The sequence below is a fragment of the Neolamprologus brichardi genome, chromosome 11 (genome assembly GCF_056152115.1).
Source record: "Neolamprologus brichardi isolate AB-2024 chromosome 11, ASM5615211v1, whole genome shotgun sequence".
In the NCBI taxonomy this organism is placed as follows: Eukaryota; Metazoa; Chordata; class Actinopteri; order Cichliformes; family Cichlidae; genus Neolamprologus; species Neolamprologus brichardi.
In genome coordinates, this window is record NC_142114.1 from 6155097 (window position 1) to 6181765 (window position 26669).

The 26669-nt window shown below is 38.3% G+C and overlaps 1 protein-coding gene across 3 annotated transcripts in view; it reads left to right on the forward strand.

Annotated features, from left to right (window-relative positions):
* adcy2a (adenylate cyclase 2a) overlaps positions 1 to 26669 on the forward strand; it is a 67215-nt gene that overhangs the window by 18609 nt on the left and 21937 nt on the right. For all 3 annotated transcript variants that reach the window (XM_035913687.2, XM_006804390.3, XM_006804391.3), the window contains 2 exons: positions 13283 to 13444; positions 25569 to 25718. In XM_035913687.2, coding sequence (XP_035769580.1) covers positions 13283 to 13444; positions 25569 to 25718 — 312 coding nt within the window. The remainder of the gene's footprint in view (positions 1 to 13282; positions 13445 to 25568; positions 25719 to 26669) is intronic.

The window sequence follows — 26669 nt, forward strand, 5'->3', positions numbered from 1 at the left end:
GGATTTGTAAAGAATTTATTCGTAAATCAGGGTGGAAAATAAGTATTTGGTCACCTCAAACAAGGAAAATCCCTGGCTCTCACAGACCTGTAACGTCTTCTGTAAGAAGCTTTTCTGTCCCCCACTCGTTACCTGTATGAATGGCACCTGTTTGACCTCATCATCTGTATAAAAGACACCTGTCCACAGCCTCAACCAGTCAGACTCCAAACTCCGCCATGGCCAAGACCAAAGAGCTTTCGAAGGACACCAGGAAAATAATTGTAGACCTGCACCAGACTGGGAAGAGTGAATCTACAATAGGCAAGCAGCTTGGTGTGAAAAAATCAACTTTGGGAGCAATCATCAGAAAATGGAAGACATACAAGACCACTGATAATCTCCCTCGATCTGGGGCTCCACGCAAGATCTCATCCCGTGGGGTCAAAATGATCATGAGAACGGTGAGCAAAGATCCCAGAACCACACGGGGGGACCTGGTGAATGACCTGCAGAGAGCTGGGACCAAAGTAACAAAGGTCACCATCAGTAACACACTACAACGGCAGGGAATCAAATCCCGCAGTGCCAGACGTGTTCCGCTGCTGAAGCCAGTGCATGTCCAGGCCCGTCTGAAGTTTGCCAGAGAGCACATGGATGATACAGCAGAGGATTGGGAGAATGTCATGTGGTCAGATGAAACCAAAGTAGAACTTTTTGGTATAAACTCAACTCGTCGTGTTTGGAGGAAGAAGAATACTGAGTTGCATCCCAAGAACACCATACCTACTGTGAAGCATGGGGGTGGAAACATCATGCTATGGGGCTGTTTTTCTGCCAAGGGGACAGGACGACTGATCCGTGTTAAGGACAGAATGAATGGGGCCAAGTATCGTGAGATTTTGAGCCAAAACCTCCTTCCATCAGTGAGAACTTTGAAGATGAAACGAGGCTGGGTCTTCCAACGTGACAATGATCCAAAACACACCGCCCGGTCAACAAAGGAGTGGCTCCGTAAGAAGCATTTGAAAGTCCTGGAGTGGCCTAGCCAGTCTCCAGACCTCAACCCCATAGAAAATCTGTGGCGGGAGTTGAAAGTCCGTGTTGCTCGGCGACAGCCCCAAAACATCACTGCTCTTGAGAAGATCTGCATGGAGGAATGGGCCAAAATACCAGCTACTGTGTGTGCAAACCTGGTAAAGACCTATAGTAAACGTTTGACCTCTGTTATTGCCAACAAAGGTTATGTTACAAAGTATTGAGTTGTATTTTTGTTATTGACCAAATACTTATTTTCCACCCTGATTTACGAATAAATTCTTTACAAATCCTACCATGTGAATTCATGGATTTTTTTTTCACATTCTGTCTCTCACAGTTGAAGTGTACCTCTGGTGCAAATTACTGACCTCTGTCATCATTTTAAGTGGGGGAACTTGCACAATCGGTGGCTGACTAAATACTTTTTTGCCCCACTGTATATATGTCAATGTGAACATGACCTAAAAGCTGATTTGATAATTGTATTAATAAGCATGTCCAGAGGGGATCTTTAATTTTTTATTTATTTATTTTTCAAGTATTTCACTTTAATCATGATTTTGGAGCATGCTGCGTAATTGCATCATAGTCAATTATATTAACAACCAGTCTTTGAAACTGTGGTTACCCCGGTGTTACTGTCCAGTTGCTAAGTGCATATCTCCTGCAGAGGAGAAACTAGGGAATTCAAAGTAAAAGGTAGAGTCAATTATAGCTTCCTATGCTGTAGCAAAGTGGTAGACATGAGAAGTAGGGGAACAAAATACTGATTAGAGCATTGGCTTCATCCTCTCTAATCACCTCACCTGTCATGTACAGCCCTAAGGTCATTTAGATGACTTTTTCCCATGTCTTTCATGCAGTGTAGCTCTCGCTAGTAAGTAGATGAAAATGTTGTTGCCAGTTGTCACAATCAAAAATTCAGTATGTAATGTAAGCAAGTTGTCCTCGGAGAACATTTCCTCAGACACCAGCATGTACACTAAAAAAGGCCAACACCAACATTATTTTACACGTATTTCTTTAAAATATTGACATGTTTTTTTTATTAAGATGAAGCCTTTTTTGCCTTAGTTGCCTAGTAACAGTTTATTGAAAATTGCTCCATACACTGAAAATGACAATAAGAGGAACAGTTTCGGAGATTCAGAAAACATGCTGAACAGCGAAGTCCTTTGAAAAAGTAGAATGGTTGTGGTTAGTTGTTGTAGAATCATCTTTAGCAGCAGTAACATTAAGAAATAATTTTATGAATGTCTTTATCAGTCTCTAAAACCATTATCAAGGAATTTTGGCAAACTCTTCATTACAACATTACTTTAAGTTATTAAAGTTTGCAAATATTTGTTTATGGAAAGCTCTCTCAACATCTTGATGCAGCAACTCAGTTGGACTAAGGTCTGGACTTTGACTGAACCATTGCAACACTTTGATTCTTTATTTTTTGACCCATTATGCTACAAATTTGCTGGTGTACTTGGGATCATTGTCCTGTTGTATAACCCAGTTTCAGGCAGGTTTTTCTGTCAGATTGATGGTTTCACATTTCATTTAATATGAGGAGTTTGACTCAATAATTACAAGGTGCCCAAGCTTCAAAAGAAGTCCAAATTATTCGGTATGAGGCGTTTGTCCTGATGTGCTGTGTTTTATTTTTGCCAGAAAATTAAAAACACATGCAAAATCCAAAACACATGCAAACTCCAAAACAGTGAGATGATTTTAGTCTCATGAAAAACATTAGCTAATTGTTATTTACTAACTAATCCTAAAATGACTGTACAGAAATGAAGCCCAACAATCATTTTGTTACAGTCCCGTGGTCTCATTTGAGGGCTGCATTTCGAGCAGCCTTTGGTACACAAGCCGGGTACTTCCTGGCTTGTGTAGTTACTAGGTAACAAAAGCTCAACACTGCCCCTAGCGTCCTGGAGCACTTCCGTTGTGTTTTGGGGTTTGTAAGTGTTTTGGATTTTGTAAGTGTTTTGGAGTTTGCATGCGTTTTGGAGTTTGCAAGTGTTTTGGAGTTTGCAAGTGTTTTGGAGTTTGCAAGTGTTTTGGAGTTTGCAAGTGCTTTGTCTCTAGGGGCCACCGTAAAAAAAGGCTATGCCTACTTAGTCTTTTTCTACAGTCTTTTTGTGATTGTGCTGTCATTATCATAAACATTTAACTCATAACTGTAGTCTGAGATAAGTAGTCAGTTGTTCTAAGCCTTGCATGGTCTGACATTGGGGTGAATTTGCTGGGATGTCCTGGTAGGAAAACATGCACCCAGCTACTAAAACTCTCATTTTTATAGAGGTGAAAGCCTGTGAAATAATCTGGTAACCTTTACTGAAGTTATTTTATTAAGTCGAGACTGTTTGAGAGCCTCATCATAATTTGTGGAAGTAAAGATTAGCCCCCCTCCCAGTATAGACGCTGGTGGTAGAGGCGAAGCAGGTGGAGACTTGGACAACTGGCCAAGATGAGGTGGAAGCAGTGAGTTGCACGAATGAAGAAAAGCACTGAGATTTAAAGCATGCAGAGCAGTGGCTGATTGGTTCACAGAAGGTGGGCAACAAAAGATTGGGTCAGGGTGATGATAACAGAATCACATTCAATAGTGAAGAGCTGGAAGTGTAGAATAGACTAGCCTGAAAGCCCAGGAATAAGGCCAGATGAGTGAATACAAATTGTCCTTTGGGAAATTACACATAAGCTTAAGAAGTTTGCAACATCTGGGATAGAGTCTACATCTTTTATGTCATCTACACCAACTGAAAGCTTCCATTCCTTATATGATAAAGCATTGAAAGCACCAACCAGTCCAGACTGGCACACCCACTATCATTACTTGATCAGATCATGTGTGTACTGGAAGCCTGTATTGATAAAGTAAGTGCATTTTTGCTTATTTCAGCATCACTGGCTATTTTTTATACGGCAACGTCTGTAAGCTTACACTGTACACTAAATACCATACTCTGAGTTTGATACCAGTAGATGAAATATTTGTGAAAAATGTTTAATGTTGGCATGTCTTGGCCTTTGGACCATCCTAGAATTCCCAAACACAACATTTATTCTAATTTATGACAGCATGCCAATTTGTGATTAAATACATTTTTTATGGTACCGATACCTAATTTCAAAAGCAACTTCCATTTGTTACTGCAGCTAAGCTTTAAAACACTAAAGTTACACATATCACAAACACATTGTAAAATGGCTTGGATATACTTTAGTTATCCACAAGAAGAGGGCTGTCTTGTGACAAAGTAGGTGAAAATTCAAAATATAGTGTACACTTAGCTCTTAAATTCAAGTGTCTTTTCCATTCTTTTACTCTTTTTTTTAAATCTCACTACATATGACCTTTTAAGCCTAAAGCTTAAAAAGTAACTGGACTTATTCATTTAAGGAAATAACATGACTTGTTTTTGATCTTTATAGATGGCACTCTGAATTGAATATTTTCCAGTTGCATTTCTGCTCATGTGTTGACAAAACTAGATGATTTCCCTTTTGTCCTGATTACATTTTTTAAACCCACTGAAAAGAGAGAACCTGCCCACCCAAGGGAAATGGACTAGCCTTGGAACCAAATGAATCTGACATCTCATGTGTTATCTCTTGCAGAATTTGCAAAGCTTTCTCCTATTAGATTTCTGCTGTTTATCCAGTATATTGTGGATTAAATAAAATCAGTGACATCTCCATATGTACTTTTGTGGTGACATCCTCTGAGAGATAATGTGATGGTAAGAGAGCAAAATATAGTCATACTAAAAGCTGCACTGTCAGTACAGATCATGTAAAAGAAGCATTTCATTGTTGATGGTCAAAAAATTCTTATGTGTTGTTGTGGTCACCATTCTTGCTCTCTCAGATTTAGTTATTATGGAGTGCGCTTTCCATTTTCAAACCTGAAATCAATTGGATGCTTATCCTTTTCCTACAAAGCCCTCTCTATTTGCTGGTGGTAGGAAGAAAGGCTTATCTGTGTGGTCCAGCCTCTGCCCCTCACTGAGAGATGTCTGGACTATGCCTCCTCTCCTCCTTTCCTTCTCCCTGTCTCTCAGACACACATGCCAGATGCACTCAAAAGAGGGAAGATGGCAATAGAACAGGAACTACTGATAGGAAAGACAGGCAAATGGTGACAGAAGAGACAGGGACAGATGCATTTCAGTGTAACGAGAAGTAATTGTTTTTTTTTTCTCCTTTATCGGTTTAATTTATCTTAGTGATCAAGGTCAACATACCCAGACAGATTACATAAATTGCAAACCAAGCACTTGGCTAATTGCCTCTCATGCACTCCATTTAATTTTGCATCTTTACTTCAAATCAATACATTTTTTCTTTACTCAATTTTAATAAGTGTAGCCAGAAATGAAATGCGTAGATGTCATCTCTGACTATAAATAGCTGACACACATGGACAGCAACGCGCACATATCCTATGTAGTAAATCTAACCTGTACACTAATCTCAGCCACTGACTGTGGACTAAAAGGCTGATGTAATGTGACACTCCATCTCTATAATTTGTTTTATGAACCCTCACCAGTGTAATTATCAAGGGATAGATTCATGGAGAGAAGCAAAGTTGACTTAGCATGATGAACCAACAAAAAGCTTTGGGCGCAGTTTTTAGATAACAGGGCCTGTAATAGGGCTGGGCTCCATTTGAATGATCCAGTAATAAACCATAAAAAATAGACATCTGTTTTCTTTATGTAGTCCATTTTCTGTTGATTTTCTGAAGCTTTAACCCAGTTTGTCTGGACACTTTTGCACTTTTGATTCATCACAGAATGAGGTCCATCCAATTCTAGTGAACCAGCATCAGTTGAATCAGTTTGATCTGTGTCTACTGAAGCCAATGCCAGAACTAAGAACAGATACCTGTTGGCATTTTGGATTTAATAACTATGAAAACAGGATGGGGTGGGAGCAAAGCCATTAATATGATGTCTTTCACATGTATGCAAAACACAGGTGAAATAATGTGAAAATCAACCCATCATTTTTGAAAATGTGTCTTTATTGCATATCAGAGCCTTTTAATTTCTGTGTCTATGTTTACTTGTACTTATCAAGTAATATAGGGCTGTTTGAGTGCTTTGTTCATCCTATCTTCTGAAGCTTCGGGCTTATTTAATTTATTGTATATCCCGACTATTTGATTGCTGTAATTATCTCACAAAGCTTTTGTGCAAAATGTATGTACTCACTCGTACTGGTGATGTTTACATTATGTAAGCTTTATTTACAATGAGTACTAGATGATTTGATTTAGGATCAAAAGTTGCACAGAATATATGGATAAATGTTAACAATATTGAAATATATTGCTAATTGACATTTCAGACCTTGTCTTGAAATTTAAGTTATTCAAGAAATCAAGTTCAACGTCCATCCTTTGCCCTTATGTTCCTGTAACCAGAATGCAGGATTCCCTGCACTCTTAATACTACATCGTGTATCAACTGTGTAGGAGAACTTAGCAGGTGTCTCCACTCCTGCAGCCTCTCCATTATACTGGGTACAATTTTGTGATTGAGTTAGCAGCATTGAATTTCAGAGAATTAATTTAGGGAAAGGCTTTATGTACCCTAAGCAAATTATGTTACTGTGCTAGATGGTGCTTGGCAGCATTAGCGGCTCTCTCCTGTATTAGGAAGTAAGTTAATACTTTCTTATTCCTCTTCTGCGATATTAAAACAAATAATTATTGTCTGTATAATCTTGGGGCCTAATGTTTAATTTCTAATGTTTATGCAGGTGGACCATAACATACATTGGCTATCATGGGGCACTGAAGGGATAAAAACTTCAATTCCACTGGGGGACTTTTGTGAAGAACTAAATTTCTCCTCGCCTTCATCTGCGGTCTCTGTCTAGATCAAATTTAAGAAGTCCAGTTAGAGTAAATTTCCTCAAATAAAAGTCCAAATTTTCAGAAAGTTGCATCATAATTCAATGCAGTATATTTGAAAGTAGCCCAACTATATACTGAATATTCGAAAACTGGCTATCATATAAGACAAAGTACTATTCAGCAGTATTCCAACAATGTTGAATTAATTTTAACAAATGAAGTGGATGGTACTTTAATAATAAAAAAAAAAAAGTAAAAAATGTTCTATTTTCATTTAAGAGAATTTAAGATCAGCAGTCAAAAATAAAATACAGCTTTTGAAAAAGACTTCAAATCAATGTTTATAATAAAAAGGCATAGTTTAAGTTTTTCCTTTCCTACATTTCACATGTAGACCATCTCAGCTTTAAACCTGATTTTGCATCTAATCTCACTGTGGAAGCACTTCCCTGTCTTCCTTCTCTCTCCCCAACCAGATGGCCGCCCCTCCCTATTCCTGGTTCTGCCAGAGGTTTCTTCCTGTTTAAAGGGAGTTTTTCCTTCCCACTGTTGCCAAAGTGTTTGCTCATAGGAGGTCAAATGATTGCTGGGTTTTCCTCTGTATGTATTACCTTACAATATAAAGCACCTTGAGACCACTGTTGTTGTGATTTGGAGCTATATAAATAAAATAAATTCCTAAAATTTGTATTCTGAATGAAGGCTTTGGTTGACTAGCATCACATGAAATGAGTTACGAAGCGTGTGCCGTGTACCTACATTGGCCAAGACAAACAAAAATGCTCAAGATTAAAACTACCATCAATTATGTGAGCTCTCTCATCATTTAAATGACCCTTACCTTTCTGCTAGTCACCCTGCTCTTGTTTTCTCCTCTGTGCTCATCAAATTTCACATTTCTCCACAGTCATCTTATTTTGTCAGCATTTCCGCACAATAAACAGGTGACTACTCGCTCTCTCTTCTTGCCAATATATATATATATATATTATACAATGCTTTCCTGCCATTTCTGCCTGCTTTCCTGTTCCAGCATCCCTTCCCAATAGATGGCCTCTAAAACTTCTCAGTGCTGCATTCATGCTTGGATTCTAACTGTTATTGCCAGCACAACTGAACCATGACATTGTAAGACAAAAAAAAGACTGCACCCAATTAAAGCTCCGTCAGGCATTGGCACAAAGCGATTAAAAAACATATCTCCCCTGGGACCAAAATGAAGGAAAACAAGATGCATGCAAATTTATAAACTTTAAATTTACTTTGTCTTCCAGAGATATTATTAGCTAAATGTTGATGTTCTTTTGTAGTGCTCTATCTTAACAGTTTCAGGCCTGGGCCCTAGCTATGCATTTGATAGAAATGGGGATTAGCATTAGATGTTTTGTTGGTTCTTTGCACTTTCTCCTGCATCTTTTAAAAATCATTTTCTCTCCACATACTCAATATAACATTTTCTGTCAGTAATTTATGCAGTGGGGATTATTATGGTAATTGTTGTTAGTTTATACATGTGAAATGACTTGGATAAAATGGAAAATGGAAATGCCAGACTGCATATCTAAAAAGATGAGCTCCACTGATTTAGAAAAAGACATAGTTGCTATGAAGGTCAAGCAGCTGCAGATGTTGGTGTTCCTGACTATACACTGTCTCTACAAAGACGGAGGTGTAGAACTTCTGTAGGTAATAAAAAAAAAAACACTGCAAGGCTTCACCATGCATGAAACAAAATATACACTTCAACTGCTACCTGTTGCTTTTGCTTGAATTTGTATATTCAAACACTCTTAAATGTTATATGCATCTTACAGCAATGTGAACATTTATTAGTAGGAGGTTGTGGAATTTGTCCCTATTGCCAGTCTTGGCAGCCGGGGGTCAGTCCGCCAGGGCCTCCGCTCCTGGCCGCCACCCGGCACACAATGCACCTGACCCCTATGGCGCCTCCAGCGGGTGGTGGGCCTGCGGGAGGAAGGGAGCCGGAGATCGACAGACGGATTGGGGCTGCAGCTGCAGTAATGCAGACGCTGCACCGGTCCGTCGTGGTGAAGAGGGAGCTGAGTGTAAAAGCGAAGCTCTCAATTTACCGGTCGATCTACGTCCCTACCCTCACCTATGGCCACGAGCTGTGGGTAGTGACCGAAAGGACGAGATCGCGGATACAAGCGGCGGAAATGAGCTTCCTCCGAAGGGTGGCTGGCATCTCCCTTAGAGATAGGGTGAGAAGTTCGGCCATCCGGGAGGGGCTCAGAGTAGAGCCGCTGCTTCTCCACATCGAAAGGAGCCAGCTGAGGTGGTTTGGGCATCTGGTAAGGATGCCCCCTGGGCGCCTCCTGGGTGAGGTGTTCCAGGCATGTCCCACCGGGAGGAGGCCCCGGGGCAGACCCAGGACACGCTGGAGAGATTATATCTCTCGGCTGGCCTGGGAACGCCTTGGTGTTCCCCCGGATGAGCTGGAGGAGGTGGCTGGGGAGAGGGAGGTCTGGGCCTCTTTGCTTAGGCTGCTGCCCCCGCGACCCGGCCCCGGATAAAGCGGATGAAGATGGATGGATGGATGGATGGTTGTGGAATTTTATATTGAGCGTAATTCAGGTGCTTGGCCTTTGTGTCAGTCACATCGCTGAAAATAATTAATTTCTTCTCACTCTCAAAACACTGCCGGAAACCACTATTATTATGCTCATAATAACAGGAAATAATTGTAAATGCATTTGATTGTCAGTAACAGATGGTAGTAATCTGATGTTCATTGTAATGATTTGTCAGGCAGAATTTTCAAGGCTCTTTACGTTCAGTAAGATGCTCTGCAACTATTGAGAAATGCACAGAGATGCTGCATCATCCCAGCAGAATAGCCTTTCGAACATTGTTTTTTTTGAGGAGTCAGCACTTCAACAAGTTTTTTTTTAATAAAATGAAACATAATCAATGCATAGTGTATACTGTCAGTATCATCTTCAATTAAAAATCATTGTTGCTCTATTTCATATTGGTTTGACTTTTCAAATATTTAAACTTCATCAGTACTTCCAAGCACTTTGATGTCTTATTATGTAAAGTGCTTTACTGAGTTGATTGCCAAATATCAATGTAGCAGTTTTTCACATTTTCAATCAAAATCTATCAAGAAAGCCAATATTTTATAGTTGATGATATAGCAGATAGTGGCTGATACCTTACCCTATCTTTTTTACATGTGTGTACTGGGTAGGAGTTGCTGTTGATCTTAAACTAATTATACATGTGCATAGTGACAATAAAATGCATTCTTTTCTATTTTTCTTGTTTTCTTACGTTATCTTTTGTGTGGATACAGTTTGTTATTCTTGGACTGAATAAGTGAAATTCTTTTTTAATAGATATCTGGATGGATGTCTGCACTTGCTCTACTGGAGGGCTTTTTAATAACACCACACTCTTATCAGGAACATATTGGGTTCTTTTACATTGTTAGTGTGAATGCTTGAAAAGCAGTATTGTTGTTGTAATCTTTATTCTATTTTATATATTCCGTACGGTTTTTGTACTCTCTCCTTCAAAACTACTTAGAAAAACCATTCAAACACCGTTAGATTCCTCTTCTTTTGGACATGACTGCTTGTATTTTTGTCATTTATAACATTTATATTTTTAAAATTATTCAACTTTTTTCAACAAAAATTTCCCATGTCTGTGAAGGTTCTCAGTCATCCAGGCCATTGTAGTCAAAGGAGCTTGCAAAGAAAAGCGTCTGGACTTCTTTAAAGAAGTCCAGATGCTTTTCTTTGCAAAAATTTCCCATGTATTTCAATGGGGAGACCCTTCAAATTCTCCTTCAACTTACTCCTCTTTAAACTGTATCTACTTCCACATACATTGACGTAGAGCCACCATTCAAACTTTAAAATGAAGACAAGACATTCAACTATTCAACTTGTATTTATCTTTTCAATATCTATTATACTTTTTCTTCAGTTCCAGTTTAAGTTTCATGCTTTTTTTTTTCCAGCCGTTTCAGAGTTTATAATGGGTGTGTATGGGACGGAATGTTGCCGCTAGAGTGAGACAGCTCAACTGCTAGAGTGAGAGGAGGGGGGAAATTAATCGTAAAATCTTTTCTTAAAACTGCTGTTGTGTCCGCAGCGTTTGCTCTACAGGTATGATTTTACCCTCAAAACGTAGCCATCGCTGTCCTCTTTCATCCAATGTGTTTGTTATTGTACTAGGTGTTATGGTTGTGTCATAAATGTCACCAATGCGCAGCCTCCTCCCTCCAACTCCTCCATAGACTCCAATGTTAAAATAGCTCAGAAAGTTCCTTTGAAAATCAGAAGAGCATGCTGTCTTTACACTGTCACCACGTCCATATAATAAACTCCACAGGCATGAAAACTGAGAATTTGGTAGACTGGACATTGCTGCCACTCACGGTGAAAGAATTTTGTCAATACGACATGTACCTTTCATTTGGGAGTGATTTGTTTGGGGCTGACTTTTCTGTTCATTTTAAGCAGCAAAAGTGAGGCGCATGTCTGTGTGCATGTGTATGGAGCCATTGGGTGCAGTCACTATAGCAACCAGGCTCACACCTGCCTGCTTAATGAGCTCTCTCTCACTGGGCCAAGATTCATCTTAAACACTTCTCTTTCAACTGCTGCTGTGTCCACAGTGTTTGCTCTACAGCCATCATTTTACCCTCAAAACATCGCCATCGTTGTTCTCTTTCCAGCACAGTGTCTTTCAAAGCTCAGGAATGTAAACTTTTTAAACTGTGTGGATCCAAGTGGAGGGATCACATTTTAGTCATTCAGTGATTCGAAGAATATAAACTTTTAATATTAATTCAGATGTTTTCTGACTCTAATTTTTTTCTCATTTCTTAGGTTTTTCTAATTTACATTAATTTACAGCATTTTCAACTATTTTCCAACTTCTCTGTGGATGTCAGCTTTTAGCAGTTCAGCACTTTTGTTTTCAGAAGTGCTCAGAAATACAGATTTCTGTATTTTTCATCTCATTCAAGATTTTTAACTCAAAATTCAGCAATTAATTCATTTTAGTGCATACATTCCGATTCAAGCATTCACACTGCAGTTTCTTCAGAAAATGCACTTTCTAGTTCTTAAAGTAGATGACATTTATCATCTAAGGCTACTGTTTGAACTTTTAGTTTGAGGTAGTGTTTGTATGTTATGATGATCTCCATTTGTTCATATCCATTTGTTTCTGCTCTTCTTGTAATTGCAGAACTCATGGTCTACTACACTAGTGGTTACAGCATCCAACAAATTTACAGCAAAAAGCTGTAAATTACTGTGGTGGTTTTTGTTAATTCTGAAGTTATAGATGGGAGTTGTATTACTTGGCCTATCAATTTTTGTTAATTTTTTTATTCAGATGTGAACATCAGTGTCTTGTCTTTAATGGACCAGACAAAACTTTAATATTTACTTATGTTTAGGTTCATAAGTGTAGTTAAATATTATTTTCACACATGAATAAGAGCTTAGAGGAGCTGTAAGGGAGAACTCAAGTATTCAAATCAATTGGATCTGAGCACAGACAGGAGAGAATAAAGCAAGTAATTGTCAGGTCATTCACAATTAATGCAATTAATTTCAAATTAGTTTCATTTATATAGCGCCAAATCACATTAACAGTTACCTCAAGGTGCTTTATATTGTAATGTAGGCCCAACAGTAATACCACATGGTGGATGTCTCTGTTTTATCCAAGTGCATAAAAAAACAGAATATATCTAGTGCTGAGAACACATCTGACATGCAAAATCTATTGTTTGCTACATTTGATTAAGAGCAGCTTCGGAAGTTGTCATGCGTCAAAGACATTTATGTTATTAAGGTTTAATAGAGGCTGTTTTAGTCATGCACTGTCCTTTGGCTGCATTTTCTCTCCTCTTTGCATCTTGCTGCACCCTAACACAACATTCCCACAAGTCCTGCAAATAAACCAAGGATGGTTAACCGGATCCGGGCTACAGGCAGGAAGAAGACTGAACCCTTTCTATTCAGGCAGGGGAACAGCCAAGAAGCTTTAACCCTGCAGCAGAAAGTGAATTAAAGAAGTGTTTGTGTGTGAGAACCTATGTGTGTATGTATATTTGTGTGTTTATACAATTGTATGTGTGTTAAAACTGGATACAAAAGGGAGCCACTGCTTGTGCTACATTAGAGGTGTCAGATTTGAAGTGTAGGTGCTGATTGTCCCCCTTAAGTAAGCTGAAGGCACTAATATGACCTGGCTATTTAGTCCAGAAAACTGAAATCTCAAATTACCACATTTTTGCATCTATATTTTCCTTTCTTCTGCATGCATTTATTCTGCTCCTTTTATTTTTTCCTTTCCATTTCTCTTTGCAAATGTTATATGACTGTTTGACTGTCTCCGCAGGTGTCATTCTTCCTGTTCATCGTGTTTGTGGTTTACACCATGTTGCCGTTCTCCATGCGGGACGCCGTCATCGCCAGTGTTCTAACCTCTGCCTCTCACACCGTCGTGCTGAGCGTCTGCCTGTCCATCACAGCTGATCACGTCGAGCCAGTAGTGTGGCAGGTAAGGCAGTCAAATTTTAGCGCGAGTTAACAGTTGCGAGCACATGAATGCACAGGAGAAAAGCACAGACCGTTTGTACCTGCACAGAGATCATCAGCAACCTCCTTAGATTGATATGTATATGGGGAAACCTGTTCAAAAGATAAATCGCCCTTAACTAGCAACCACCTACATCTGAAGGTCACTAAATAAATACTGCGCTGTTCTTCATTTAAGGTAATTTATTATTACCATCTAGATCAAATAATGAAGCAAAGTTGTTTTGTGACATTTAATTTGTTTCCTCATCAGGCTCAATATACAGGTTGTATTTATAGCAAACAAACAATTGTGACCTTTAAACAAAAGCTAATTTAGGATATCAGCTGAGTGATAGAAATTCTAATGTATTTTTTTATCCTTCATTAAAAGGTCACCTCTCTTTCTAGCACTACTGCTTCTTGTGTGCTAACTGTTCAGGCATATGCCATATGGTGATAAAGACAAAGCAAAAGCAATATCAGATAACTGTCTAGCTAATACTTTAATCAATTAGTGCCTAATTAAACCTGATTTCCGCAGTCACTAATTTTTAATACACTGGGGACTAATTTCTTCCAATTCATAAAGTAAACAGGATTAATTTAATAAGCATGTCACAAAAGCTCTTCCTCACTGACAGCCTGAGACTTTGAAGAATTTCAGAGCCAGACACAATAAACATTTATAGCACACGAAAAATAAGTCTGATGATGATCATTAGTCCACCAACAAAAGCCTTTTGTTACATAAAAATGATTGAGCTGAATATCATTGAAACTTAGAAAAGATGTGGCGTTTTGTTGGTTTTTTTTTTTTTTAACAGAAATAGCGCAGTGGCCCTGGTGGAGAACATACTAACCGAGTACCTTTCTAGTTTTACCAGATGCTCACTTCAATGACTTCCAACATGTACAGTCACTTCAGAAATTATTCAGACCATTTTCTGGATAAAATTAGCATTTCCCATGTGTATAGTCAATAAACATCAAGTGACATCAGATGAAATAGGACAGCACTTTGTAACACATCACTTGATTTTACCCTGACATCAAAACATTTGGGACTGTTTTGTTCTATTTACTTTCTTCACTGGTTTGACAGCCTTCTACTCTCTTCCTTTAGACACAGTACAGAAGAATCACTCGTTTCATAATCAATATTTTTTTTTCTAAAGCAATGAGAAGGACTATAGATTAAAAGGAAAGTCTGGTGAATAAACTCAATGTGTAATATAGTATGTGCTACTTATATTCATTCAGCGTGCCAGCGGGCAGCAGTTGGCTACTTTGGTGTGAAAACTACAGCTAGCTAAACAGTGCTGGGATCATTCCTCAAAAAAAAGAATGTATTACGTGTTTCTTTTCTTTAAGTACTGTGTTATGTTGCTCAATAGCTTCCTGGAGTGGAGTAAGTCATTTGGTACACTACTTGTTAGAGGACTGACATTGAAGTAGCTCCCTTTTTAGGCACTAAATGGCCATTTGAGGCTGGCATACAGCTCTCAGGCATACCTAGACTTTGTACAAGGAAATGTAAACTCATTTTCTGTGCAAAAATAATTTGCTAAAGCAACAGTATAGCGATATGGCATTCTAAATGGCATAGCCATGTCATATTTTAGCTTCTGTGAAGGGCTGATACCGAGGAAACACTCTGTGTGAAAAGATCAATCCTAACCTGACTGTTATCATGGCATGAATCACAAGTTAGAACTGGTGGTTCATGGTGCTTTAAAAGATGTTACAAAAGTAAATCATTTACAGATATTGACACTCTGCTCAAAAGCCTGTTGGTTAAATCAGTAAATGGGCAAGACATTGTCTCCTTTCCTGAAAAGATGTGGGGAAAAGTAGTGTGACATGCCCATTTTTCTGCTTTCCTGTGCAGTTAAAAAAGAGGCTTGTCATCCATGGAGTTTTCTTAGTTTGGCAAGTAGAAATATACTTGAGTCACTTTGTTTTACACTATGATTCTCCATTTTAACAGTGTTTTAAAATTAAAATTTGAAGTCAAGTTCTTTGCCAGGTCAAATTGTGCTATGTGAAAGGGGTTTTTAATTCTGGCATATTAAAATGTCAATTAACGTTGTGTTTTGTTGTTTAACTGCATGCTTTGTTTTTGCAAGAGGAAGGAACAAGACCTTTTCCCCTGAAATCATCATTTAAAAATTGCATTTTGTATTTACTTGAGTTATATTTGTTCATATTAAAACATTTAATCAGGATGAGGGTAAATACTTTTTACTGTGCTGTGTGTGAGCTTATATTGTGGATCTTCCCTCTGTCTTCCTCAGGCAGTAGCCATGGTTTTGTCAATCTTTTGTGTTGGGACAGAGTGTGGCTTATGTCCTTTTTTTTTTTTTTTTTTTTAGATAAGAGCAGTGAGTCAGTGTGACAGGATGCTGTCAGGCTTATGTGTGAAAGAATAGCTACTTGAGAGCAGCTATTAAAAACCTCTGCTGAGGTGAAGTTGATGGATTTGTAGAACAACAACATCCTCTTTAGTCTAGTTTGGTTAAGATGTCCCAAATATATTTAACACATATTGCTAAGAAAGGATCTAATGGGGCAGAAGGAGCATTTGAGATATTAGGGTGCTGTAACTTAATAGTTAATAAAAGGAAATTGTGAATATACACTAGCAAAAACTTGCTACTGTGAATAGCTAACTGAGCTCAGAGCTTTAGGATGAGATATTGTTTTCAAAAGTTTAAGTAAGATTGTGTTTTGTTTTGTTTTTTCCAGCTTTAGCGTGAGAATAAACCCCCCCCCCCCCCCCTCCCCCCCCCACCCAATGCTGCTGTAATGTAATGTGATGTAATGTAATGTAATCAGGAAAACTGCTTGTGCTGTCGCTAGAATAATTGTGTTCTTCATAAACACCTTAATCAGCTGCTGGTACGATCAGCATCCCAGGTTCTTCTCAGCAAACTGAAGAAAAAACAACATGGTAATTTACTTTATGAATGCAGATAATTAAGAAAACTGAATGCATCTTTTCAGTGATAATGACCAGGTATGCCCACCAGTGCGTTATAGTTGAAACTGTTCAAACCTTTACTGTGTTTGTGTGTTAGTGCAGCATCGTGCTTTTACCCATTGGCTGATGGCTTTTTCAGGGCAACCGCCATCTGTTCAGTCCTTCTGAAATCTTATAAGATGAGCTACATCCTCAATATGTGTGTTATGATTCTATATCCTTTAAGTAATACACACAAACACACACAAAAGCAAATAGAGATTCACATATAAACATGTGGATTATTTATGTATAATCTAAATATACTGTATATATTATAATGTAAATATGCTATAAATATTTGTGCACAGCTAAAGTAATTGGCTGTGACTATATGTAGACTTGAAGGTTATCAGTATTCACACTTGAATTAGTAAGAAAATGTATGTGAGTTTTTCCAAAACATCAAAAATAATTCTTTAAAGCAACACACCAGCCTGCACACACACACACACAAACACTCAATCAAAAGAGTATTCATTTTTTAAAGAGAGAGAGAGAGAGAGAAAACTTAAAACATGTTTTCATGAAAATCTCTACGTCTACACAATATTAATGTTTGAAATTCAGTAGGATGACATTTACACTTTTTCTGTTTCTACCCGCTTATTTCAAATCCCATTATTTACAAATCAGTATCCAGATTATTTTAGACTAGAGAGATTTTTGTTATTTCAAAAATGTTTAATATTGCATTCAGCAGTTTTTGGGAAAAAAACAGTCAATCAAATCAGTATGTTCCTCCAGACATTTGTAAATGTCAGTTGTTAAGTGCCTACACACTCGTGAGAGACTGCCCAGGGGGTATTAAGTGAGAAGCAACCATGCCAACATCTTGACTTTGTCAGGTCTATTAAACTTTACAGCGTTGGCTCATTGGAGTTTTAATGAACCGGCTTATTTATTGAACAGGAAATGGCACTTTGTTGGATCCACATTTACTTGTGGGTAATATTTAGAAGCAATAATAATGAAGCATTAGCATTTTCATCTTTTACAAATATAATTATCTGTTTCTGGTCCTAAGAGGTGCAAAGATTACTCAGGCAGCTCAGTGTAAAAATATTCTTATTTATTTTAGTATTTCTCATATGCCTCAACCTTATGTGAGATTATATACTGTAGTTATCTATTTGTAGACATACAGAGAAAGCTGCTAACTAAATCTATCATTAGAGCTATTAAAAACATTATTTTTTAAAACAATGCTCTTATTTCAATATTAGTGACTTCTTTGATTTTTGGGGCTACTAACGTTAATGCAATGCAGACTTTGATGTAATTAGGTCCTGTGCAACACTGAAAAGTGTTCGTGTAAGCTGACCACTGTGTTTTTGTATCAAAGCTTCTCCCTTCAGACTAGAAGCAAACTTCTGATGCGTACTTTCTTAATTATTTTTGAGTACTTAAGTCATCAATAATTCATCACAGTGTTCACACTCCATTTAAGCTTTAGCTGACAGAATTTCACATAAACTACTGCGGTAGTAGCTGTTGAATATTGCATGTATTACCTGTTTTTGGAGGATGTTTTGAAGGACGGGAGGCTTCATTTGAATTCAGATAAGGGTTTTTGCCTTTGTTAAAGATGCATTACATACTTAAGTGTGTCTGTGAGGTCTAAACTGTGAGACTGGTATTTCTTGAATTCTTGAATTTCTTTTGTCTCATCCTTTCAGATTGAATCATATTAAAGTTTTATGTCAGTAATACGAACCAAAAAATGCAATTCTTGAGTATTTCTGTCTGTGCTCAGATCATCCAGGTCTCAACGGTGTTGCATTTCACTGGATGTGATTTTCAAATTGCCAAAAGAAGAAACCTTCTTTATGGCTCAATTCTGTGATTTAGCTGCATTCCTGTATTTAAATTCCTGTTGACTGAGAAAAAGAGTTGAGCAGCAGTTGAGCAAAGTCAATGATCTCTCATTTGAGCCATATTCACACTCGCAGTGCATCTCTGAACTTACCTCCCCCGAAATTAGCCGACAGAGAGGCATGTAAGATGCAGATATCCAGACAACAACATGTCTCCAACTTTTTATATCCTTAAAGAAAGGTCGGTTTGTGCCATGGTGAGAAAAGTGCTTGCAATAGCCCAGTGAATTCACAATCACACACTTGCCTCAGGTTTGCTGCCTCCAGCTATTTTTAAGAATTTATTGTGGGTGTTCTACTACACAATGACATTTATGTAAAAGAATTTTAACATCTCTAAGTAGGCAGCCCGCACCATGGCCCTTGCCCTCTCACTTAAATGGAAATCTGTGAAATCACATCCATTTTCAATGCATTTTGAATTAATTTTGACACACCAACTAGGCCAGTATTTGTCTTTCTCAAGCATAGAGAAAACTCTGCATGTGTTTTGTGGATTTGGTCTAATATATAGGACCTTGTGTAATACAACAGACACGAGGGTTCTTTGGAATTATGAAGAATTTGGCCCAATAGAACAACCAATGAATTTATAATACAAATGGAGTGTGATCTTGGTTCTTATTACCTGCAGTATTTCCGACTTCTTCTGCATATTTGAGTTCCTTCAGCAAGACTTTAAAAAATGTATTTTCAGCTAATTATTTACAGGGCACTACAGAGTAGACAGAAAAAAACTCCAGTCCTCGAGGGCTGGTGTCCTGTGTCCCTGTTGCAATCACCTGAATACAATTAGTAGGTCATTATCAGTACTCTATAGCAGCGGTCCCCAACCTCCGGGCCTCGGGCCGGTACCGGTCCGTGAGTCGTTTGGTACCGGGCCACGAGAGTTGAGGCTCAGGTGTGAAATGTATAGTTTTCAGGGTTTTTATCGGTTTTCAGCGTTATTTTGTTATCGTTTTTATCGTTTACTTTTCCTTGGTCTTTTCACGTGTGTTATGAATAAATTTTCCTTTTTTCGGTACCGGTACTAGTTTTATTTTGTTGTATTTATCCGCGACACCTTGAAGGCCGGTCCGTGAAAATATTGTCGGGCATAAACCGGTCCGTGGCGCAAAAAAGGGTTGGAGACCGCTGCTCTATAGAACTTGACTGCATGCCATTTGATTCATGTTACAGCAGCTCCTGAGTGAATGAACATGTTGCAGTAACAGTACTTTTAGAAGTAAATTTTTCCAAACACTTAGATTTACTTGAGTGGGGTTAGGGGTTCCCACTTCAGCATGCAGTCAAGTTCTATACTAATACTATACTAATCTTATTCAGGTGTGTTGAAACAGGGACACATGGAAAAGTTTCAGGACAGTGGCCCTCGAGGACTGGAGTTTGAGACCCTGGTCTAAGGAGTGTCTTGTTTGGCTTTTTTGCAGACGATGTTGTTCTGTTGATTTTATCCAAACACAACTTCCAGTTCACAGTGGGGTGGATTACAGTGTGAAGCAGCTGGGATGAAGGTCTTGGTTCCTCAGCTGGAAAAGAGTAGATTGCCTCTTCCCATGAGGTGCTCACAGATCTTTTTTCCTGTTTTTGTGCCTTTGCCACTGGCAGTTATTTTGTTTGTTTGTTTGTTTTTTGGTATTTGGATATTGCCTACCACCATGACTCATTTTAGGTAAATTTTAACAGTGTACAGAGCTAAAATGCTTGTGGACCTTACTGTAGTTTGATATATCCTTTCAATTCTAAGTTACTGTTTGTCATTTGTGCTTGTGGTCATTTCTATTGAGGGTCTACTGAAGACAGGACCGGTGGACATCTGTCACTGATGTACAATAAAAACAAGATTCATCTGCACGCTAATGTCTTTCTCTATCCACATGTCAGTAACATGGCAGAAATATAACATTCAGAAAGTGAAGTTTCCTGATTTTAGATAATCCCAGCAGGAGTCACAGCTCTTGAGATGTGATGCTCCCCTAACCCTGCTGTTATCTGTAATTGGGTACCACTGAGGTACAAATGACTTGCACCACCAGCCTTTATATACAGCTGATATTTCAATGCAGTTTCACGGAAAAACGTGTAATAGACACGCCGGTCAGCCGTGTCCATTTCACGCTTTGCCTCTCCAAATCGAGAATAGACACCCATGCAGGAACAGCAGAGGGAAATATTTTATTTCAAGCCAACATGAAAATAATCATGGAAAAGTGTTTAAACAGACATTATTAACACAATACATATTAGCCACCAAGGTACTTCATACCTTTTTTGCTCACTACTCACTTTGTGGCTTTTAATATATTATCTCCCATTGCTGGTAATCAAATTTCTACATGCAGTAATGCAATTTCAGCATGTGTGGCTATTTCATGTTTTGGAGAGGCAAAGTGTGAAGTCAAAACGGTGGACTGATGTGTGTATTACAAGGCTTGCTGTGATGTTGGGTTGGATATTTGAGATGGGTTGTAAGTAGTCAGTGTGAGAGTTGGTTTATAGAGTAATATTTATGTTAACTTAATGTAATCTGTTGAGCACATATTACAGTTGAGTACATATTGGTAAAATATCACATACCTGCATAAAAGGATAAAAATGGTAAATGGCCTGTATTTGTATAGCGCTTTACTAGTCCCTAAGGACCCCAAAGCGCTTTACACAACCAGTCATCCACCCATTCACACACACATTCACACACATAAACTCAAATGGAAATTAAATGCACCCAGTCTTCTTTGCATTTAGATTTCAAGTATAGTTAAAGGAAATTTAACTTTACTGACATTGCGCCTGAAAATATTCTTTTTAGTCTTCAAAGAGTACACGCCATTTGAACATATCGACCTCAACTACACACAATAGGAAGTAATTTGCATTTAACATCAAAATTTCTCTGAAGTGACTTTTGGGTTTTTTTCAGGCTCTGGTGCAGCAAAGTTTATATTAACCAGCCACTAAAGATGTGCCTGAATAGATTATTTGTTGAATATGCTGGTATGATAAGGGAATTTTAAACTTGCATTTTAACCCTATCATGCATGAATTATGACAACCTCAATCAGGATTTTTTCTTAAGTATTTTTATTCATCAAAAATACTTAAGAATGAACCCCTGATTGAGGTTGTCATAATTCATGCATGACAGGGTTAAATAATAATAGTTACAATGAAACACGCCATACATCTGCAGTAACATTAAACGCCCAGTGGGTGGCAGGGTATGGAGTGACACATCAGTGTCCAATGTAGAGGTTTATGTACAAGTATAACGTCAACACTGACACAAATACAAGAAAACAGCCTTTGAATAGCTGTCCACTGTAGTGACCACTATGCGTGAAAGGGTTAAAATATTATATACAGTCTATGGGTTAAAGCGCTTCTATAAACCACCGTACAAAAGCCCCTATCCATCTTTTTGTGGCTTTCTTCAGTCATTCAATGATCTACCCTATAAAACTGTTCTACAGTACCAGATTCTGGCTGTTTTGTCAGTTTTCCCATTGAAAATAGATGATGATCAACAAAACCAAGCTTGTCCATACTATATTGTTTAGAAGAAAGAAAGATTTTTTGTGTTCTTTCAGTATTTTTTAATGTGCAGAAAAAAGGCCTGGCAGAGAGGAAGAGGGATGTCTTTTTGAAATACACTGAATAGATGTGAAAGTAAATCCAGACAGCAGGTCACCTCATGTACTTGGCTACTGGCCTCGATGTTTGCTTTTGTCAAATATAGAGATATGATACATTTCTGGTGTAGTCACATAAACATTTAGGGAAACAGCTTTCTCAATAAGGAGACAAAATCTGCATAGTTTATACTATTTTCACCTCAGTATGATTCACTGCAATATTTCTTTATTGGCTCTCACTAGTTTTATAGGTATTGCTTGCCTTGGACCCTGGTTAAGAAAATGTTGATCGGTAGTCTTTTTGTGATGGATAAGTAGGAAGAGTCTGCTGCAGGTGGTTACAATTGCTTTATACTTGTGTGTGCAGCTGCCTTGTCTGCCTTTAAGCTGTCAAATAAAAATTCTGAATAATTTAGCATTGTAAAAAGGGTACATAGGGGTTTTTTTGCTTTTGTTTGGAAAATAACTTTAAATTCAGTTTCAGCTGTTTACTAGAAGCAAAGTACAGATGTCTGCAAGCTATAAAATTCATGAGGAAGGCTTTAGTTTTTGTGGTTTTTAGACATTTTTGTTTTCTTCTTGTCTGACTATTATTACTAAAATAAAACGTCCTTTTTGCAAAGGTCACCAGCTTCTACTCGTGCTGTGATGTAAGTCTGTTGGGCATATTTATGTCCAAAAAGAGAGAACAATGGTCACTGTGACAGTAAGGTCAACATTATGCAGGAGAGAAAAGACGCAAAGATGGAGAATAGAAGTGAAAGAGAAATAGTGAGAATGAGACAAGACATGCAAGAGTGTAAAGGAGAGGGAGATTTCTTTTCAAGCAATGGGGAAGAACCATTAAATTATCCATTTGCTGTATAGCTGCGAAATATTAAACTCAAGGTTACCAGAGCTCCAGGGTCTTTACACATCCAAATCTTTAAACATCCAAATTGTTCCTGTAATGGGGCTTCTTGTTTAGTGCAGCCCTGCGTTTTGCCTGAAATGTGCGGAGAAATAAAGTCTTAATTCTGAGGACAGACTGTTAAGGGGACTTTACCCGGATGGATTTAGTGGCAGAAACACACACGAGCACAGGATTGTAGTGATGCAGGTTTATATACACAGATGAGGGAATATTTACAAGGGAAGGGGCTATATACAGTGACAGATAAAAATGTGCACGGAGAGCAGCGCTGAAAGGATGAGACGGAGCCGAGGTATGCAGGCGGACCGATGACGCACCGGAATTACCTAAAAGCGAGGGACAAACAAAGTTACAGAGTACGTCGATAGCCGAGAGTTCAACTAAAAGTGGACGAGGAGAGTTGGAGAGCTTACTTGCAACACCGACATACAGCTGTAGCGGTGGTCACAGCCTGGTATGAAGTAATTCTCCGTCACGGATCCACAGAAGCCCACACACAGAAAACTAGGCAGGCGAGCAGGCAGCGGGACAGGCTAAAACAAAGAAGAAGCAGGCAGGTGATGGATCCTAAAACATGCAGCTCAATCACGTGGAATCAACAGATTCAGCTTGCACCAACACGTTACCACTTATGAAAACGACAATACTCCGACACCAGACGTCCGAGATTCAGCTCCATAAAAGCGCTCCCTAATGACGTCCGATGCGCCGCAGGTGTGCCGGAATGCCATCAAGCCCCGCCCCGCCTACCTGTGCCAAGAAGGAAAACAAAACCCAAAAAACAACAGTACACCTACCCACCACCTCCTAACACAGACAGCAATTTGCACTCCATGCTTATAGTGGAGAGCATCTATCCCTGTGTGTCATGGTTTGTATTGTGTGACTCTGAAGTAGGACATGCTCTATAAAAGACTTTCTTTTAAGATTTTGTTTTGTTTTGTGGTGTTTATTGTGTTTTTGTGGTGTAAAATTAAGACATCATTTCCAGTCTTTTGAGTCATTAAAAGTAGCAACATAGTAAATGTCAATTCTGACTTGAGCCAATTTGTCTCAGTCAAAAAGGTGAAAGTTTTCTCCACAAGTTTGGCTTAACTTTGCCATACTATGTCATTTATCTGCTGAATACAAAATGCACTCACATTGTAGAGTGAGAAAGAAAGATGTATCCAAAATATTGAAACGTTAGGCATTAAAAACGCTTTAAAGCCAGGACTTAAATTGGTTTTGAGGTAGTCTGTCAGTTATGAACTTTCATGTGTAGCACTTGATGAAATTTATTCAAAATTGTAGTCTGTGTCACAGCAACACTCTGGACTGATAAACAGAAAATGCTCCATACCAGCGGTCCCCAACCTTTTTTGCGGCACGGACCGGTTTATGTCCGACAATATTTTCATGGACCGGCCTTTAAGGTATTGCAAATAAATACAACAAAATAAAACCAGTACCAAAGAAAATAAGATTTATTCAAAACACATGGGAAAAGACCCAGGGAAACTGAGTTAACGATAAAAATGATTTAAACAAAAATAACGACAAAAAAATGATAAAAACCCTAAAAACCATAAATTTCACACCCGAGCCTCAACTCTCGCGGCCTGGTACCAAACGACTCCGGGCCCGGGGGTTGGGGACCACTGCTCCACACCACATCCCAGCAGTCAATTTGCAGCTGATATAAAGATGAACAAATATAAATGGGAGACTGTTAAGATCTTCTTTACTATGACTTTAGTGTCAGTGTGTTTAAAAATAAGCTGAATGCTTTGGTTAGCGCAAAGTAGTGGACACTAAAGACATTTCTGGCATACATGCATATTAATACATAGTATGTACTAATGATACTGATTGGCCATCTTATTAAAGATTTTACTAAATACACTTTCAATTCAATTCAATAAAACTTTATTGATCTTGAAGGTTGACCCCGAAGGAAATTGGGTCGTAAAGTTTATGGGTGCAAAGATTTTGGCTTCTCATTATTGCAATAAACAAATCTAATTAAGCCTTATTGTGTTCAAAACAATCCATGTTTTAGAGCAGTTGTCTCAACTGAGCCCACCATTTGTCAAATAGTGCTTGTAGTGACATGTGATGTTTGCTGCAACAATTCTAATTAAGTTAGAGCTTTGTGTGTGCGATCAACCTGAACTCAGGGGAGAGTCTATTTATATAGACGGGATATAGTCACATAGGTTGCCCTTATTTGTGTTTCTGTATTTTTCTTGCGGGGTAGAGGCTGGGTTGCCATTGTAAAACTGAAGTGAGAGGAAAAAAACAACCGAGCAGGGGCAGTATAGCGGTGTCAAATTTATCCAATGCCATTATTTTCTTATTGTATTTTTCTTTTTAATGTCATCAGCAGCCACAGGATGTTTCATTAAATAACTGGAAATGAAAGATGTGTATTTATATGCCACATTACCCTTGAATACAATGTAGTGCTGCCTATTGATGTCACTGCTGATCTCACCATAGGATCAGGAACCATTGAGGAAAATATTTACTTTCTTTGCTAGGCCTTCCTATAACGGGAACTATTTAATGGACTGATTCTAAATATGAGATAAATTCTTTATATTGTATTGTAATCACTATTTTATATATATAGTAAAGCTTAACAACACTTTTTATTGTTATTTTCCTCTGTTCCTACCCAGATTCTGGCCAATGTTATCATTTTCATGTGTGGTAACATGGCTGGAGCGTACCATAAGCACCTGATGGAGCTGGCACTCAAACAGACCTACCAGGACACCTGCAACTGCATCAAGTCCCCAATTAAACTGGAGTTTGAGAAGAGACAGCAGGTAACGTAGTTAATAACACTTAATTAAAACACCGAAACAATGAACACCAGGCAATAAAATATTTATGATGGTGCTGTTCATTACAATAATTGCTACAGTAATGACTTTCAGATTTTAAACATTACCTCTAATTATCATTTGCTAATTTAGTAATATAGTGTAGTACAATGGCATGGGGAAATGTTGGAGCCTTGTTAGAATGACTTATCTTATAATGTAGTCTGAATATTTATGTCATGCACTCGAGTCAAACAACCCACTGCTACTTAACTCATCTTTCCTCTATTTTTCTTTTGTTTCCTATGCATTTTAATGTCATACGTACATGCTATACTTAGCGGTTCCATAGAGTATTTGAGTGTTTTACACATTTGCCTAACAAGTGAAAGATCCCCAATTTGATCCCAAGAGGAGACACAAATCCCAATGAGTTTGTGTCAGGAAGAATATGTGGTGTAAAAAAAAATCTGCCATATAAAACAGGCAAAGCTGCCTTGTGAATATGGGAACAGCTGAAAGTAGCACTTGTGTCCTGTGCTTAAAATGTCACTCTTTATATTAACACTCAAATTATTGAAATCAATCAGCTCTGGATAAATGGATTCCTTCTTATATAGCACTTTTCTATTCCACCTCAGCACTCAAAGCGCTTTATACAACTTGCCTAATTGACCCGAAACAATCAGTTTTCTGTTAGTATCCGTGTGAGTCCAAAACAATCAGTTTTATTATGCTTAAGTGCTTTCTGTTAGTATTTGAGTATCTTTGGCATGCAGACTTGAACAGCCAGGGATTGAACCATCAACCGTCCAGTTGCTAGATGAGCTGCTCTACCTTCTGAGTTACAACGACAGAGAACTTTGTCAGGGCTACACTGTGCAGAATGTGGGAATTGTTAATGATGTCAGTGTGTGATTATCTCAGCCTATATTGCTATAGTTGGTTTTTATG